The 14,274-nt window shown below is 42.9% G+C and overlaps 1 protein-coding gene across 1 annotated transcript in view; it reads left to right on the forward strand.

Annotated features, from left to right (window-relative positions):
* The window catches only part of LOC138297105 (uncharacterized), a 648,847-nt gene that overhangs the window by 274,027 nt on the left and 360,546 nt on the right, over nt 1-14,274 (forward strand). The window contains exons 31-32 of the mRNA XM_069236605.1: nt 9,548-9,686; nt 10,879-11,032. Of these exons, the coding sequence (XP_069092706.1) occupies nt 9,548-9,686; nt 10,879-11,032 (293 nt within the window). The remainder of the gene's footprint in view (nt 1-9,547; nt 9,687-10,878; nt 11,033-14,274) is intronic.

The following is a 14,274-nucleotide window of genomic DNA, read 5'->3' on the forward strand; positions in this document are numbered from 1 at the left end:
CAAAAAAAGGGCACCAGCAGCAGGGACAGAAACGCTAAGAAAAGGGTGCCCGTCGCCAGAAAGGGTGAAGGAGGTTTTAACACCTGCAAGCTCTGGGGCATTTTTAGCACAGGTTTGGGGCGGTGACATGTGGGCGGAAGTACCTAAGCAGGGCAGCTCAGCAACAAGGGGGCTGGCCCGAGAGCCATACAAAAGAGGCAGCCTAGAGAGACCTTATATGGTCACCAGAGCACCAGGCTCCGCTAGTATGATACCGTTGACAGTCAAAGAATGTATCTGGTGCAGGGAATTCATTGATATATTCTCACTCATAAAATGTAGTAAGTAGTAATAGCAAAATCCTACCCCAGTGGGCTGATGATAGCAATTGGTATAATTTCATTAATTATTTTTTATATATATTTTGAATATGTAAAGTCACCTTAGTAATATAACCTCTCAAATGTTGCACTAGGAATCTGGTGAATCTAACATTACCTAATGAATTAGTGATAAAGGCAATGTTCCAATATGTATGCCACAGTAGTTTCGATTCTCACTACTGTTTTTAGGATGGTCCTTTATTTATGTTGTCAATATGTTATATATGTGTATTGAATGGGTTTATGTGTTACTGTGAACAAGGCTACGGCTGAAACGCGTTGGTGCCATTATTTAATAAACTGTATTTGCAGTGCCACGTTGTCCGTATTCTTCTTGACGTTAAGAAGGTGGTGTGTGAAAATATATATATATATATATATATATATATATATATATATATATATTCAAAAAGATTTCCTCAATTTTAAGGAAATGTATATATATTTTAGAGCAGAAAATTTAAATATTTTAATATAAATGTATTTTAATGTAAATTAAATATTTATATTAATTGTTACAATACGTACATGAGACATACATAATGAAATATATTTAATACTATATATAACTATATATTTTCCCTAAACACACACTCATGTGTTTGTATTTATCTATCTAAATAAATAAACATATATGTATAGTGTAACAATATATACAACATTAAATTAATTTTAAAATATTTTACATGTGTTAATATGAAAATATACATGTATATATAATCATCTTAATTCATTTTAAAAATTAATATGTAAAATAAAAGTTTAATTATGACTATAAGTATATGTGTGTATATATATATATATATATATATATATATATATATATATATACACACACACACATATGTATATAATACATACATACACAATAAAACCATAAAAAATCTAAACAAGTCAATAAGGAAACATATAATAATTAACATAGACATGGAATAAAATATTAAACAATGAAAAATCCAAAAAACACATTTACAAAAGATACTGTAAACAACAAAATAAATGTAAAAACAAATAATATAAACAAAAAAAATTACATTAATTATTGCTCCCATGTTATGAAAACTATTGGAGTCTAAGAATATTAAATATACTATTCCCACTCTAGTTAATGCAGCAGTATGGAAAATGTTGGACTTTGGAGGAGTTAGATTTACTATTCCTACTCTAGTCATCCGCAGTAATAGGGAAAGTGTTGGACTTCAGAGGAGTTAGATTTACTATTCTTACTCCAGTCAGTGCAACAGTAGGGAAAACGTTGGACTTCAGAGGGGTAAAATTTAGTATTCTCACTCCAAACAATGCAACAGTTGGGAAAACATTTTGGTGGGGTAAAATCTACTAGTCCGACTCCAAACAGCTCAAGAGTCAGGAAAGTGTTGAACTTCTGGGGAGTTAGATTTACTATTCCTGCTCTAGTCAGTGCAACGGTAGGAAAAGCATTCCACATCAGAGGAGTGACATTTACTATTCCCACTCCAGTCTCTGCAACAGTAGGGAAAGTGTAGGGTTTTGGAGGGTAATATTTACTATTGCCACTCCAGTTTTTGCAACAGTAGGGACAACGTTTGATTTTGGAGGGGTGAAATGTACTATTCCGACTCCAAACAGTGCAACAGTAGGGAAAGTGTTGAACTGCGATGAGGTTACTATTACTATTTCTACTGCAGTTTATAAAAGAGTAGGGAAAATACTTCACTTCAAACACATTATTATATATATCAATTAACCAATCAATCAGTTTTTATAAAGCACAATTACTCAACTATGAGGGTCTCAAGGCACGGGTGGAGGGTCTGGGCTTCATTCTAAGAGCCATTTCTTGAGGTTCTTCCTGAGGATGGTGAGTGATGGGCTTTGTCTGAGGTGTGTGGGTAGGTTGTTCCAGCTCTTGGCTGCGAGGTAGGTGAAAGATGTTCCTCTGGCAGTGGTTTTCCAGATGCATGGAATGGTGGCTAGTGCCTTCTGGGCAGATCGGAGGGGTCTTGCGGGGTTGTGGAAAGAGATGCAATGATTCAGGTAAGCCGGTTCGATGTTGTGAAGGGCCTTGTAGGCATGGATGAGTAGTTTGAAGTTGATTCGCTTCTCCACCAGGAGCCAATGAAGGAGTCTCAGGTGTTGGGAGATGTGTTTCTGGCGTGGGAGGTTCAGGATGAGTTTGGCGGTGGCGTTCTGGATGAGTTGTAGTTTCCTGATGTTCTTTGTCGTGGTGCAGACGTAGAGTGTATTGCCGTAGTTGAGCTTGCTTGTGACTAGGGCATGGCTGACTATCTTGCGGCAGTCTTCCGGGATCCACTTTAAGATTTTGTGGAGTTGGCGGAGGGTGTGCCAGCAAGAAGAGGTGACTACATTTACATGTCAGGTCATTGTTAGGGAGGAGTCGAGGATGATTCTCAGCTTAAGGGCATGGTCAGTTGGTGTAGGTGGGAGCGATGTGGGCCACCAAACGTCATCCCAGGGTAAAGTGGAGTTTACCAAACATGATGAGCTCAGTCTTGCCTGAGTTGAGCTAGAGGCAGCTCTCCCTCATCCAGGCGGCAATGGCTTTCATTCCGGTGTGAAAGTTCCTCTTGGCTTTGTCCAGGTCTTCAGTGAGGGATATGATGAGTTGTGTGTCATCAGCATATGACACAATGTTCATTCAGTGGCCTCTGATGATGGCTGCAAACGGGGCCATGTAGATGTTGAAGAGCGTTGGCTCAGGAAGGATCTCTGAGGGACTCCACAGCTGACTTCTGTTGGTTTGGATATGAAGGGTGGGAGCCTGACTCTGTGTTCTTCCGGTGAGGAAGGAGTGAATCCATTGCAAGGCTTTTCTGCGGGTTTCTACGTCGTGGAGTCTGGTGCACAAGGTGCTATGGGAGACTGTGTCAAAGAAGTATGAGTGCTGCGGTGTGGCCTCAGTCAAGGAGTCTGCAGATGTCATCGGTGGCTGCAAGAAGAGCGGTCTCTGAGCTGTGGTTGCTATGGAAGCCAGGCTGGGAGGTATCCAGAGAGTTGTTGTCTTCGATGAATTGTTGCAGCTGCGAGTTTATGGCTTTTTCCAGGACTTTGCATGGGTAGGGCTACAGCTAGATGGGCTGGAAATTCTTTAGCTCAGATGGATGGCTGTAGGTCTCTTCAGAAGGTGGACTCTGGCGTGTTTCCAATCATCGGGGAAGGTGGCTGTTTTGCTAGAGCAGTTCAGTGTCTTGCAGAGTTCGTGGTTGATGGATGCTCTGGCTCTGTTGTAGATGTGGTGAGGACAGGGTTCTGTGGGAGCTCCAGAGTGAATGTTGTTCATGATGATTTCAGTCTCTTCTGTGGTGACAGTGGACCTGCTGTGGTCATTTTGGGTGGGTTCTGGGGGGCTGGGTCTGTCGTAGGTTCTGATGCTGGGTGGGTTCTGCAGGAGGAAACTGTCATAGATGTCCTGAATCTTGCGGTGGAAGAAGGTGGCCAGTTTGTCGCAGAGGTCTTGCGATGGGGGCATGTTGGTGGCTTCGAAGGGAGGATTGGTGACTTAGTTGATTACCAGGAAGAGTTCACTTGTTTTGTGAGGGGAGGTGTAGATGCATTCTGGGACTGCGGCTTTTTAAAAATTCTTGATGTGTCGGTTATGGGTGGCAGTGACAGCTCTGATGGAAGCAAGGTCTTCACTGGTTTTGCTGTTACTCCATTTCTTCTCTAGGCGCCTGCAAGTGCGCTTGGATTGTTGGAGTTCAGTGGTGAACCAGCTGACTCTTTTTGGGATGCGCTTGACAGAAGTTGATTGGAGGGGGGGTGTAAGGAGTTGGCACATTCGGTGATCCAGGCACTGAGCTTGTGTGCTGCGGTGTTGGCTCGTCGGTGGGGGGGTGACTTGGCAAGGATGGTGGTGAGTTGCTCATCTGTAATTTCATTCCATTTCCTGTTTTGTTCCTGGGGACATGGAGGTGCTTGTTGGGTGCGGTGATGCAAAGTGTAGGCAGTGATGGTTGGTCCAGTCCGGAATGGAGATATTCTTGATGGTAATCCAGTTGCTTTAGGTGAAAATGGGGTCTAGCATGTGGGTGCGATGATTAGTTGTTGGAGTCCAAGGGTGGCAAGACTGTTGAGTAGGCAAATGGTGTTTTTGTGGTTGCGGTCCTCGAGGTGTAAATTCAAGTCGCCGAGGAGGAGGTAGTCGGTGGATGCCAGGGCATGGGGGGTGGCAGTGTCTACAATGGCATTGATAAAGGCTGGGTGGGGGCCGGGCAGTCTGTAGACCAGGGTGCTGCGGAGGGAGGAGTTTTGAGTGGTGTGGATCAGGAAGTGTTGGTGTTCCATTGTGGTGCAGTGTTCCTCCGTGTTCACCGTGATGCAGACTTCTGACTTGCATATGATGGCCAGTCCTCCGGCTAGATGGGAGAGACAGTCCTTCATTAGGATGTTGTATCTGTCTGGTATTGCGATGGCAGTCTGGTCCGGAGCTAGGGTTGGTCCAGGTCTTGGTTAGGAATGCGATGTCTGGACGGGTGGAGTCAATCAGGTCCCAAAGTACTGTGATGTGCTTATGGAGGGAGTGTATATGTAGAAGGAGGCAGTCGATGAGGTCGTGGCAGGCGTTGGTGGTTTCAGGTTTGGAGTGTTCCGGTTGTTTGTTGTGGCTGAGCCTGAGGTTGCAGTTCTGGCAGGAAAAAGGTCAGTGGGTGTCCTTAGGAGATGCGGTGTTAAGGAGGTGAAGGGTCTTGGGGTCACAATAGAGGCTGGCCAGGGAATGGCTTGTCGGAGATCCAAGGTTCCTGGCGCTGGGTGTGGTCCAGGTGCAAACAGGCGCAGAAGGGCTGCCTTTGATGTGCCTGCTGCGCGGCCGCGCCGCAGCTGCCATTAAGAAGGGAAGGGAGGCGGGAGGTCCATTCTGCTGTGAGGCGGGAGGGTGGGAAAAGCACTTCGTGGTGGGAGTGGGACAGGGCAGCAGGGGCAGCAGAGGCGCGGGAAGGAGAGGGTCAAGGAAGAGACAGAAAATGAAGAGAAACAATAGAAAAATAAAAAATAAAAAACGAAGTGAAAAAAGGCAAAAGTATAAAACCAGGAGTAAAGGAGAGAGAGAGAGACTTACTTGTAGATGGCCACTAGGCCACCAGGGATGAGGCGCAGGTAGGAGCCTGCGGGTAGAGGAGGGCCTCGAACTGAGAGTCAGTTTGTTCCCCAGGCAGAGGCAGCAGCCGCAGCCAGAGGATCAGGAAGGAATACATGAGTACCATCATGAGTGTAGAGAAAATATTAAACTCTTAATAAAGAAAATGTTAATTAACATTAAATATACATGTATTTAAAAACTAAAAATAATCAATTTACGTAATTGCTATTAGAAAAAATAGTTATTGTGAGAAATTGGGTTGTTGGTTGACTGATATGTCAGCCCTGGTCAAGCAGCAACCACAATCCTTATCAGGGGATGGCACAGGCAACCCCTTAATGAACCTGTGCTCGATCAGTGGTAGCTTGGCACACAGCAGTCAGCCTTAACTTAGGGGCAATGTGTAAAGTGTATGTGCAACACTTCAAACAGGAAAACAGTGAAAACACCACACAAAAAGTATCCCACACCAAATTAGAAAAATAGAGCAAAATGAAATAAATACAAGAACGCCAGCACAATAAACAAACCTAATCAGCACAAAGCGCCAACCACGGCTATCTGGTCGTAGTGAACCGGGTGGAATTCAAAAGTTTAGACTGACGTGATGGAGCATGGGTCGGATACACTCCCACATTAGTCCCGCTGAAGTTTTACCCTTTCAGGTTTTGTGCCAAGAGTCCCGTTCACTTTGGAGGGCATTGTGGCAGGCTGCCAGAGTCGCATGAATTGCAGGCTAGGCTTTGTGGAAACGGATGGGCTGGTGGTTTGCGTTAGTATACCCCTGCATGCTGTTGATGCTGAGGTGCGAAGAGATGGGCTGGTGACAGCTCACACTGATTCTCGGTGTGAGTGGCACAATTTAGTGTGAACTGGCCCGTTCACGGTCACAAACAGCCCAAAAGCTTGATTTAAGAGCCTGTGAGCCAGACCAAGGGTCCAGGACCACTTAGGGGTCAGGAACTCACTGCAGCTGGGAGCTGTTTGGGGAGCCTGTTATGTCCTTGAGGCTCAGGTCAGGAGGACAGCAGACTAGCTCATGGAGTCACTCTGGGGTCTTGGGTTCAGTGTGAAGTTGCAGGTCCAGTTCTTCTTCCCCAGGCAAGCGGGCAGCAGGTCAGCACAGCAGGGCAGCAGATCCTTTTGAGCAGCAGTCCATCAGAGCAGCAGTCCTTGTAGCAGCACAGCAGCCTTTCTTCTTAGCAGAGTACCCACAGGTCCAGAAGTGTACTGAAGTGGTGGTGTCTGAAGACCAGTATTTATACACAGTTGTGCCTTTGAAGTGAACAGAATATTCTAGAGGCATGCCTTTGAAGTGCCCTGCCTTCCAGGCCCTGGCTCCAGACTAATTATAGGGGGGGTGGGGTGTGCAGGCCTATGTGTGGAGACAGGACACGGCCTATTGAAGTATAAGTGGGGTTGGGCTCAGCTCCTCCCTCCCATCCTACCAGTGATGGCCCATCCAGTCATACCTAAGCCCCCCATTTTGTGTGGCTGTCCAAGAGGAATATACAAAGTGCAACTATCACCCACAAACCGTTATGTGACCCAGAGACAGGCTGCAGGCATCAAATGGCTAAGGCAGTAAAACGCAAACTTTCTAAAAGTGGCTTTTTCCGAATTCTAATTTAAAATACAACTTCACCATAAGTTAGGATTTTAAATTGTGATTCCAGAGACACCAGGTATGATGGGGTGACCTGTTCCTATTTGGGAGTTACACCTATTCAACTTAATAAGGTAATTCCAATGTTAACCTATGGGAGGGATGGGTCTTGCAGTAGTGAAAAACTAATTTGAGGTTTTCACTACGAGTACATGTAAAACTTAAGAGTACACCCTACTTTTTAAATACATTGAACCCTGACCTCTGGGCTGACCGGGGCCTACCCTAGGGGTGACAAATATGTATTAAAAAGAAAGGTATGGACCTGGCAAAAGGTTTATTTTTCCTGGTCGAAATGGCAGTTTAAAACTGAACACACATGGGCTACGGTAGCAGGCCTGAAACATGTTTAAAGTGTTACTTAAGTTGATGGTAGTAGCATTTACTTTTCAAGCCCTGGACAGAGGTAGTGCCACTTTACCAGGGACCTGCAAGTAAATTAAATATACCAGTTGGGTATAAGTCAGTCTAACATGTTTTAAGGAGAGAGCACAAGCACCTTAGCACTTTTTAGCAGTGGTAAAGTATGCAGAGTCCTAAAGGTAAACAAAAACAATTCAGCAGAAATGAGAGGTCTTAAGGCAAACAAAGTTAGGGGGAACCACTCCAAGGATGCCAGGTCTAACAGTTATCAATAAATAATTAATTGCTATTCAATTATAACTTAACTTCCTACCTTGTGCCTCACAAACCTAGCAGCCTACACCTAGAATATAATTAAATAAATAACTATTCCATAACTTACAAATTTAAATAAATAACTAATTAAAATTAATAATGATTTGAAATGTATTATTAACTTCCAACCCTACACCCCTACAAACCTAGCTCCCCACAAGTAAATATTGAAATTAAATAAGTATTTCACAAGTTACATATTTAAAATTCAATAAAATAACTAATTTACAAATAATAAAAGTTAATGAATTACTTCTTACCCTGTACCCCTACAAACCTAGCATCCCACAACTAACATATAAGTAAAATAAATCAGTATTCCATATTTTACATAATTAAATTAAATTCAATAATTAACCTAGAAGTTTGCAAATAACATATGTAGAAAATAATTCAGTACTACAGAAATTACATAATAAATAAATATCAATTATAAAGTAAATAAAATGTATTAAATCATTCTTAATTATGTATTACCTAAATGGCTATCCCACTACAAGTCCAACAACTCACTGCAATGCTATAAATTACTATTACAAATTAATAAAAAAGCGACATCACTTAAAATTACAAACTATATTTTAGAAACGATTTATGACATTTATATAAACAATAGTAACACATAACATTACTATATCAATTAAAACACATTAAAATAATCAGAAACAATATTTTTAACAGCTATGTTAGTTCAAACCATATTAAAACAATTGAAATTCTTTACAAAGATATTGCTTACCTCAAAAAAGGATATTCTTGTCAACAAAGTTTGTGCATTATGATATTTGTGTGCCACAACATTTAAATTCCGATATTTCTGTCTCCTGTTTTGTCCAAACACCTGCAAAACTTCAATCCTCCACCTGTCTACCTGTATATCTTCTTCCTCGTACTTCTACCTGTCCTTCTTTCTCCTGTCCTCTACTTCTCCCGCCTCAGCCTCTCCCAGCCAACAACTCTCACTAGCCAGACCAGTGCCTTCCAGGACCCTCTCCCTGCCCTCGTCTTTCACCTGCTTTCACCCAGACCACACCTCTTTCAACCCATGCGTCGGCCTCTTCTTGGTCGTATCTCCCTACTTCTCTCCTAGCCTACAGCTTTTCCTAAGCATACATATCCCTGCTGGCACCCAACTTGCACTCCCTCACTGCTCTCTGTCCACACCGATGCCTGCTTGCTCATCTTCTCTGCCCCCCTCACCTTGCCCATTCCCTATCTTTCCCAGCCACAACTGTCTCTGCTGGCACATGTGCCTACCCTTCGCCCAGCCCAAGTCTCTCCATACCTGTACCTCTCCCAGTGGATCTCTCAGCCACTCCTTTCCCTCCCTACACTTCTGCCTGCTTGCACCGTTCCTTTCAACACCTACCTCTGCATCTCTCTTTGCCCACACCTCTTCCTAGGTGTGTTTCCTTTTTCCCATACCACTTCTTTTCCATCAAAAAGCTATTATCGAACGCTATATAGGCCTAGATTGTTAAAGGCAATACTTCTGGCTTATAACTGAAAACGCAAAAGCCTAAACTTTTACATTTTCCATTGATTGTTATTTTTAGCGATGTAAAACTGCTCTACATTGTGTCAACCTGCGCTTCAAAAAGTAATTGTTGTTACATACAGTAGTATCGAACAAAACCAAAAACTAATATTTAAAAAAAATATAAAAAAGCCTACATTTACCTGTGATCTCGCAGTAACTAAGTTAAATTAAATATCGTTGACTTCTTTACAGTACCTTATTCATCAGTGTGTTATTCTCTGTAGGCAGTGAGCTTCGCGAGCTGCAGAGATTGATTGACAGCCTCCCCAGCCCGCAGGACCCGAAGGCGGTGGCTCAGTTGCTTACTGTTCGAAGAGATGTCATGTTCATGCAGTTTGATGCGGCTGTGAGGCATTTAATCCGGTGAGAGAGGTGGTGGCGGGAAACGGCTTGAGCAGACCAGCAGATCAGTCACCGAGACTGTTGCTGCTAAGTGCTTGTCTCTCTTACACTGCATGGGTCAAAAGTCAGGAGCCGCATCGTGATGGCGTTGTCTACACTGCACCAGTGGAGAAGGGGATTTTGCACTTCTTTTTGACATCTAGCTTACATTAAATCAAAACTATTTACAAGTAAATGCATGTTTGTTTACAGCAGAGCTTGGAAAACGAAGGTGGTAGTTGCCTATGGGTTTCCGAGTAGCTCTGTCATAAAAACATGCATTAACTAAGTGATATGTCAAGCTGAATGTATGCATTCAGTCTGCCAAAAAGAAACACATAGACTCCTTCAGCGCTGACGCAGCAGATAAAACAGCGTTATGATATGGCGCACGTCACCATGATATGGCCCCGTGCCCCGCGAGCACATCTGCCATGTGCACCCACTTTCTGTGCCCCGGGGCACTTTGGTATTACAGAAGAGGCTGCAGAAGCTTCTGATACAGGTTGTGCTGCGGCAGTGTAGCACCAGTGCGTTCCTAAAGCGACATTCCCCCAGGGGCATGGGTGTGGCCCAGTGCTAATAAGTGAAACACTTAGGCCCATATTAATACTTTTTTAGCGCTGCATTTGAGTCATTTTTTTGATGCAAAAGCGGCGCATATTTATAAAATACAATTGTATTTTGCAAGTTTGCGCTGCTTTTGAGTAAAAAAGTGGTGCAAATGTGGCACTAAAAAAGTTAAAAAACGGGCCTTTCTGCTGTTGCCATATTTTGGACATGGACGGCAAGGCAAATAGACTGTTAGTAGAGGCACTAAATATGCACCACAAAGAGAAGGCGTAGAGTCAGTGCACCCAGAGCTCGACTGGGAAACCAAAAGCAAATCTGGCAAAAAATGCTCAAACCCTTCCTCACCTCACTCATTTTCTCTCTCTTCCCATCCATCCATTCTGTCTCCTTTCTCTCTCCTACTTCTCTGATTGATTGCTCTCTCGCCAGCCCTCTTCCCCCTCTTTCTGCCTTGAAGCCTCCTATACATGCTGCAATTCATTTTGGTGTACTGGGGAGGTGGAGGGGCACCAGCAGAGGTCCATGGCCCAGAATGTCAGGACTGATACAGGATGTGTTTGTTGTTCTTTTGGATCTTAATGTTGCTACTATATTCCTTTAGAGAAGCATTTCTTTCCTCTGGGAACCTCTCGGCCTACACTTCCACTACAGAAAATATGTTCCATGGGCTGCCTCCTCTGAGTAGCTCTGTGGTCAAGAGTGCCTTTGCTTCACAGTTACCCCTGCCTCAACCACTGGATCCACGGAAGCACAGGGTGAGTGGAGGTACCTCTTTGGTAGATTACTATTGCTGTTTGTGTTATATCAATGCACAGTATGCCAGAAATATAGGGCAACAGTACTGTCCTGTACATGTTATTTAAGATGCCCAAAAGCATGCATTCGTTTTAAATGCCAAGCACACATAGCTATTGTTTTGTGAGGACTTTAGGACCCTGCAGGACAGAGCCACAGCAATGGGAATCTCTTCTTGTCCAAGGACGGGGGCGGGACAGCAAGTGAAGGGGCAGGGGATTCTAGATTAAACAACAGCATGGGTGCGGACACCCTCCCCCCGGAAGCAGAAGTAAAACCATACTACTGAGGGATTGGATAATAAAGAATAGATTAGTAATCCATCAGTGTCTGAGGGATCATTTACCTGTGAATGCGGATCTACACACAGTGGTAGTGCATTTCTCACTAGCAATCTTCTTTACACCAAGTCCTTGTCCAAATCGTGATAATATGCTGAGGAAGTTATTCTCTGGAGCTTAGTAATCATGTTGCCATATCAAAACAAGGTTTTCCAAAGCCAGTGGTTCTGGCTTGTTTTTGGTGTCTTGTTCTTTTTTGTCCTGGATGCAGGTATGCTTGGGTGCACAAACCTGAACATATGGTCACCTATCTGCACACAGATAATATTCTGATGAGTGCACACAAACATACATGTGAATGTTGGTTCTTTCTTCGATGGATTGATGACTATGGCACTGTATACACAAATGAATAGATGGTTGCATGGCTGTGAATGCAGACAGAAAATGGTTTGATGTCGTTGCATAGCTGGATGGACACAAATATAGGTGAATGGACGAATGTGTGGTTGTCGGTGGATGACTATGTACTTGGGTGTGGGTTGGTGATGGATGCATGGGTCTGAGTAAATGTGTGTAGAAAGGCAGGTGAAGGTCTGGATGGAAGAAAATGCAGATGAGAGTGTCAAAGTGTTTTTGAAAAATGCAAAATATGCACAGTTTGTGTGAAAATTATTTCTTACAATTAGTGTTTTAGTAATGCATAGAGTTGTTACCGGTGAATTAATAATTTAGCACTTAACATGATTTACCTAAGCCCTTTAGAAGAGTAGATAATGAGATAAATAGTTATGCCACATTTTCTTGCAAGACACCATGATTGTCATTATTTTCTAATATGGATGTAGTTTCTGACGTTCAATTCAAGTTGCTCCCTCAGAGTCCTGCTGCAAATCATCTCTTCCCTCGTCTCTGCGAACACCAAGTGAATGATGTAAATGTGAAAGTAATGTACGTTGTTTGAAAGTCTGTATTGTGGATGAAGCTTCACCCGTGTACCCGAAGTATCATTTTCAAGGACGTCTGCTGAAAGTGTTAGTGTGGACGTGCAAATTCTGTGAATCATTGTTTGAAGGATGTTTAATTCTGTGTTGATTATCTCCAGAGGGTGCTGCTACTCCTTTATCCTGAATCATCTGCAACTTATTTATTACTGACTAGAGGGCCATGACTGTCACTTGAGAAGCTTTAAATCCTGCTTGATGGTCATCCAATATTTATTTGTCCCTAATAAACTGGGATAGCTGATTATGCACATTTTTCTCTGCTACTTTGCCAGTCAGTTGTCCAGAGAAGGCCCTAATTTTCACTTTTATGGTCATATTATTTAATTTGTCCACCGATATTGAAGCAAATTGAGATTTTCCTAGCATTGGTCCCTGAAAGGCTAGATTTTATTAAAGACTTTATTGGGAAATGTAGTTTTTCTTCTTGGCTGCTGTTGAAATTAAAGCAAGAAAAGACTGCATAATATGAGCCTCCGGTCTTGTAATAAAATTGGGTAAGTTGCTCATCTTCATTATCTTCTAGACTTCAGAGGTATTGTTCACCTATATTTACCTGGTGCCTGGAATGACATATAAATTGTCTTTATTTTGTTAGAGAAATAAATTGATAATGAAAGCTGCCTTTTTGGGGTTTTCACTATTGTGCTAAGATACCACTTTGAATTGATTTTATTTGTGGGTGTAAGAAGCAGTTCTTGACATTTGAGAGAGTCGCTCTTCAGCAAAAGGAATTTCAAAAGTCAGCGCTATTTGAGTGCCATTTTGGAGGAAGTGCGGTAAGTTCTCTAGTCTTTCTCTGCCACACACAGCACGTGCAAGCCAGCAGGAAGATTTGTTAAGACACTTATTTTATGTCCACAATAAGTGTAAATTTTTTGGGTTTAGTTATTTTGCAAACATACTATTTTAACTGTTTTTTGCAGATATTCTGGCTTTACTTACATTGCACCCTATATTTTACTGAGGACATTAGAAGATCAGTAAAGGTGGAACAGGGGGCAATTCAGCAGGTCACAAATATGATAATACTCATACGTCTTGAAAAGAGTGACTATCAGGAAGTTAGAAGTCGCTCTCCACCAAAGAGGGATTTGAAAAAGTCACTGCAAAACTGCAATTTTAGAAGTAGGCAGTCAGCACTCTAGTCGTCTTAGCTGCACAGAATGTATGGAGGCTGGTGGGAGAGATAAAGTAAATCACTCACTGTGTGTCTGCATCTGATAGTGTGCCAGAGGCAATCACCTCTGTGCCGTCCACGACCACAATGCGTTACATCTCCTGGTCGACTTCTTCCACAAACTGAAGAATTGTATTTTCTGAGAGAAGAGCTGCTAGAGGAACTATTGGGCTTGTCCAACTGAGATTCAACTACTAGAACTCAGGCCTATTTATGAGAATGTGACAATACAGTGCAGCAAGTGACCTTGCTGCACAGCATCCCAGGAAAAGGGCAGGAATGTGCTATATTTAAGGAAATATGGCACATTCCTGACTTTTCCCCCTGCTTAGGCGCCCTTTTGGCATCCTAGGGCCAATGCAGGCACCCAATGGTGCAAGGGTACCTGTGTTGCATACAAGAATATTTGTGTGCAGGAAGGGATACCGTCCTGCACAAGAACAATCCTGAGAGGTATATTCCTCTTTCTATGTGTGCTGCAGAATGCAGCACACATAGAAAGAGGAAGTAACGAATAGAAATAAAGATATTTCTCCTCATTACGCCTCACCTGAGAAGGTGTATCTTTTTGGTGCATTCTTAGGTCTACCAGTTCCGATAAATCTAGGATTGGAGCAAAAACCATAGGAGTCGCATGGAAACATCCACGCCATGCCCATGGAACGCCTTCCCAGGGGAGAGTAAGGAAACACAGCAATTTGCGCTGCATTGCCTTACTCTAGATTTATGGAGTAACT

This window comes from Pleurodeles waltl, chromosome 5, assembly GCF_031143425.1.
Source record: "Pleurodeles waltl isolate 20211129_DDA chromosome 5, aPleWal1.hap1.20221129, whole genome shotgun sequence".
NCBI classification, from domain to species: Eukaryota; Metazoa; Chordata; class Amphibia; order Caudata; family Salamandridae; genus Pleurodeles; species Pleurodeles waltl.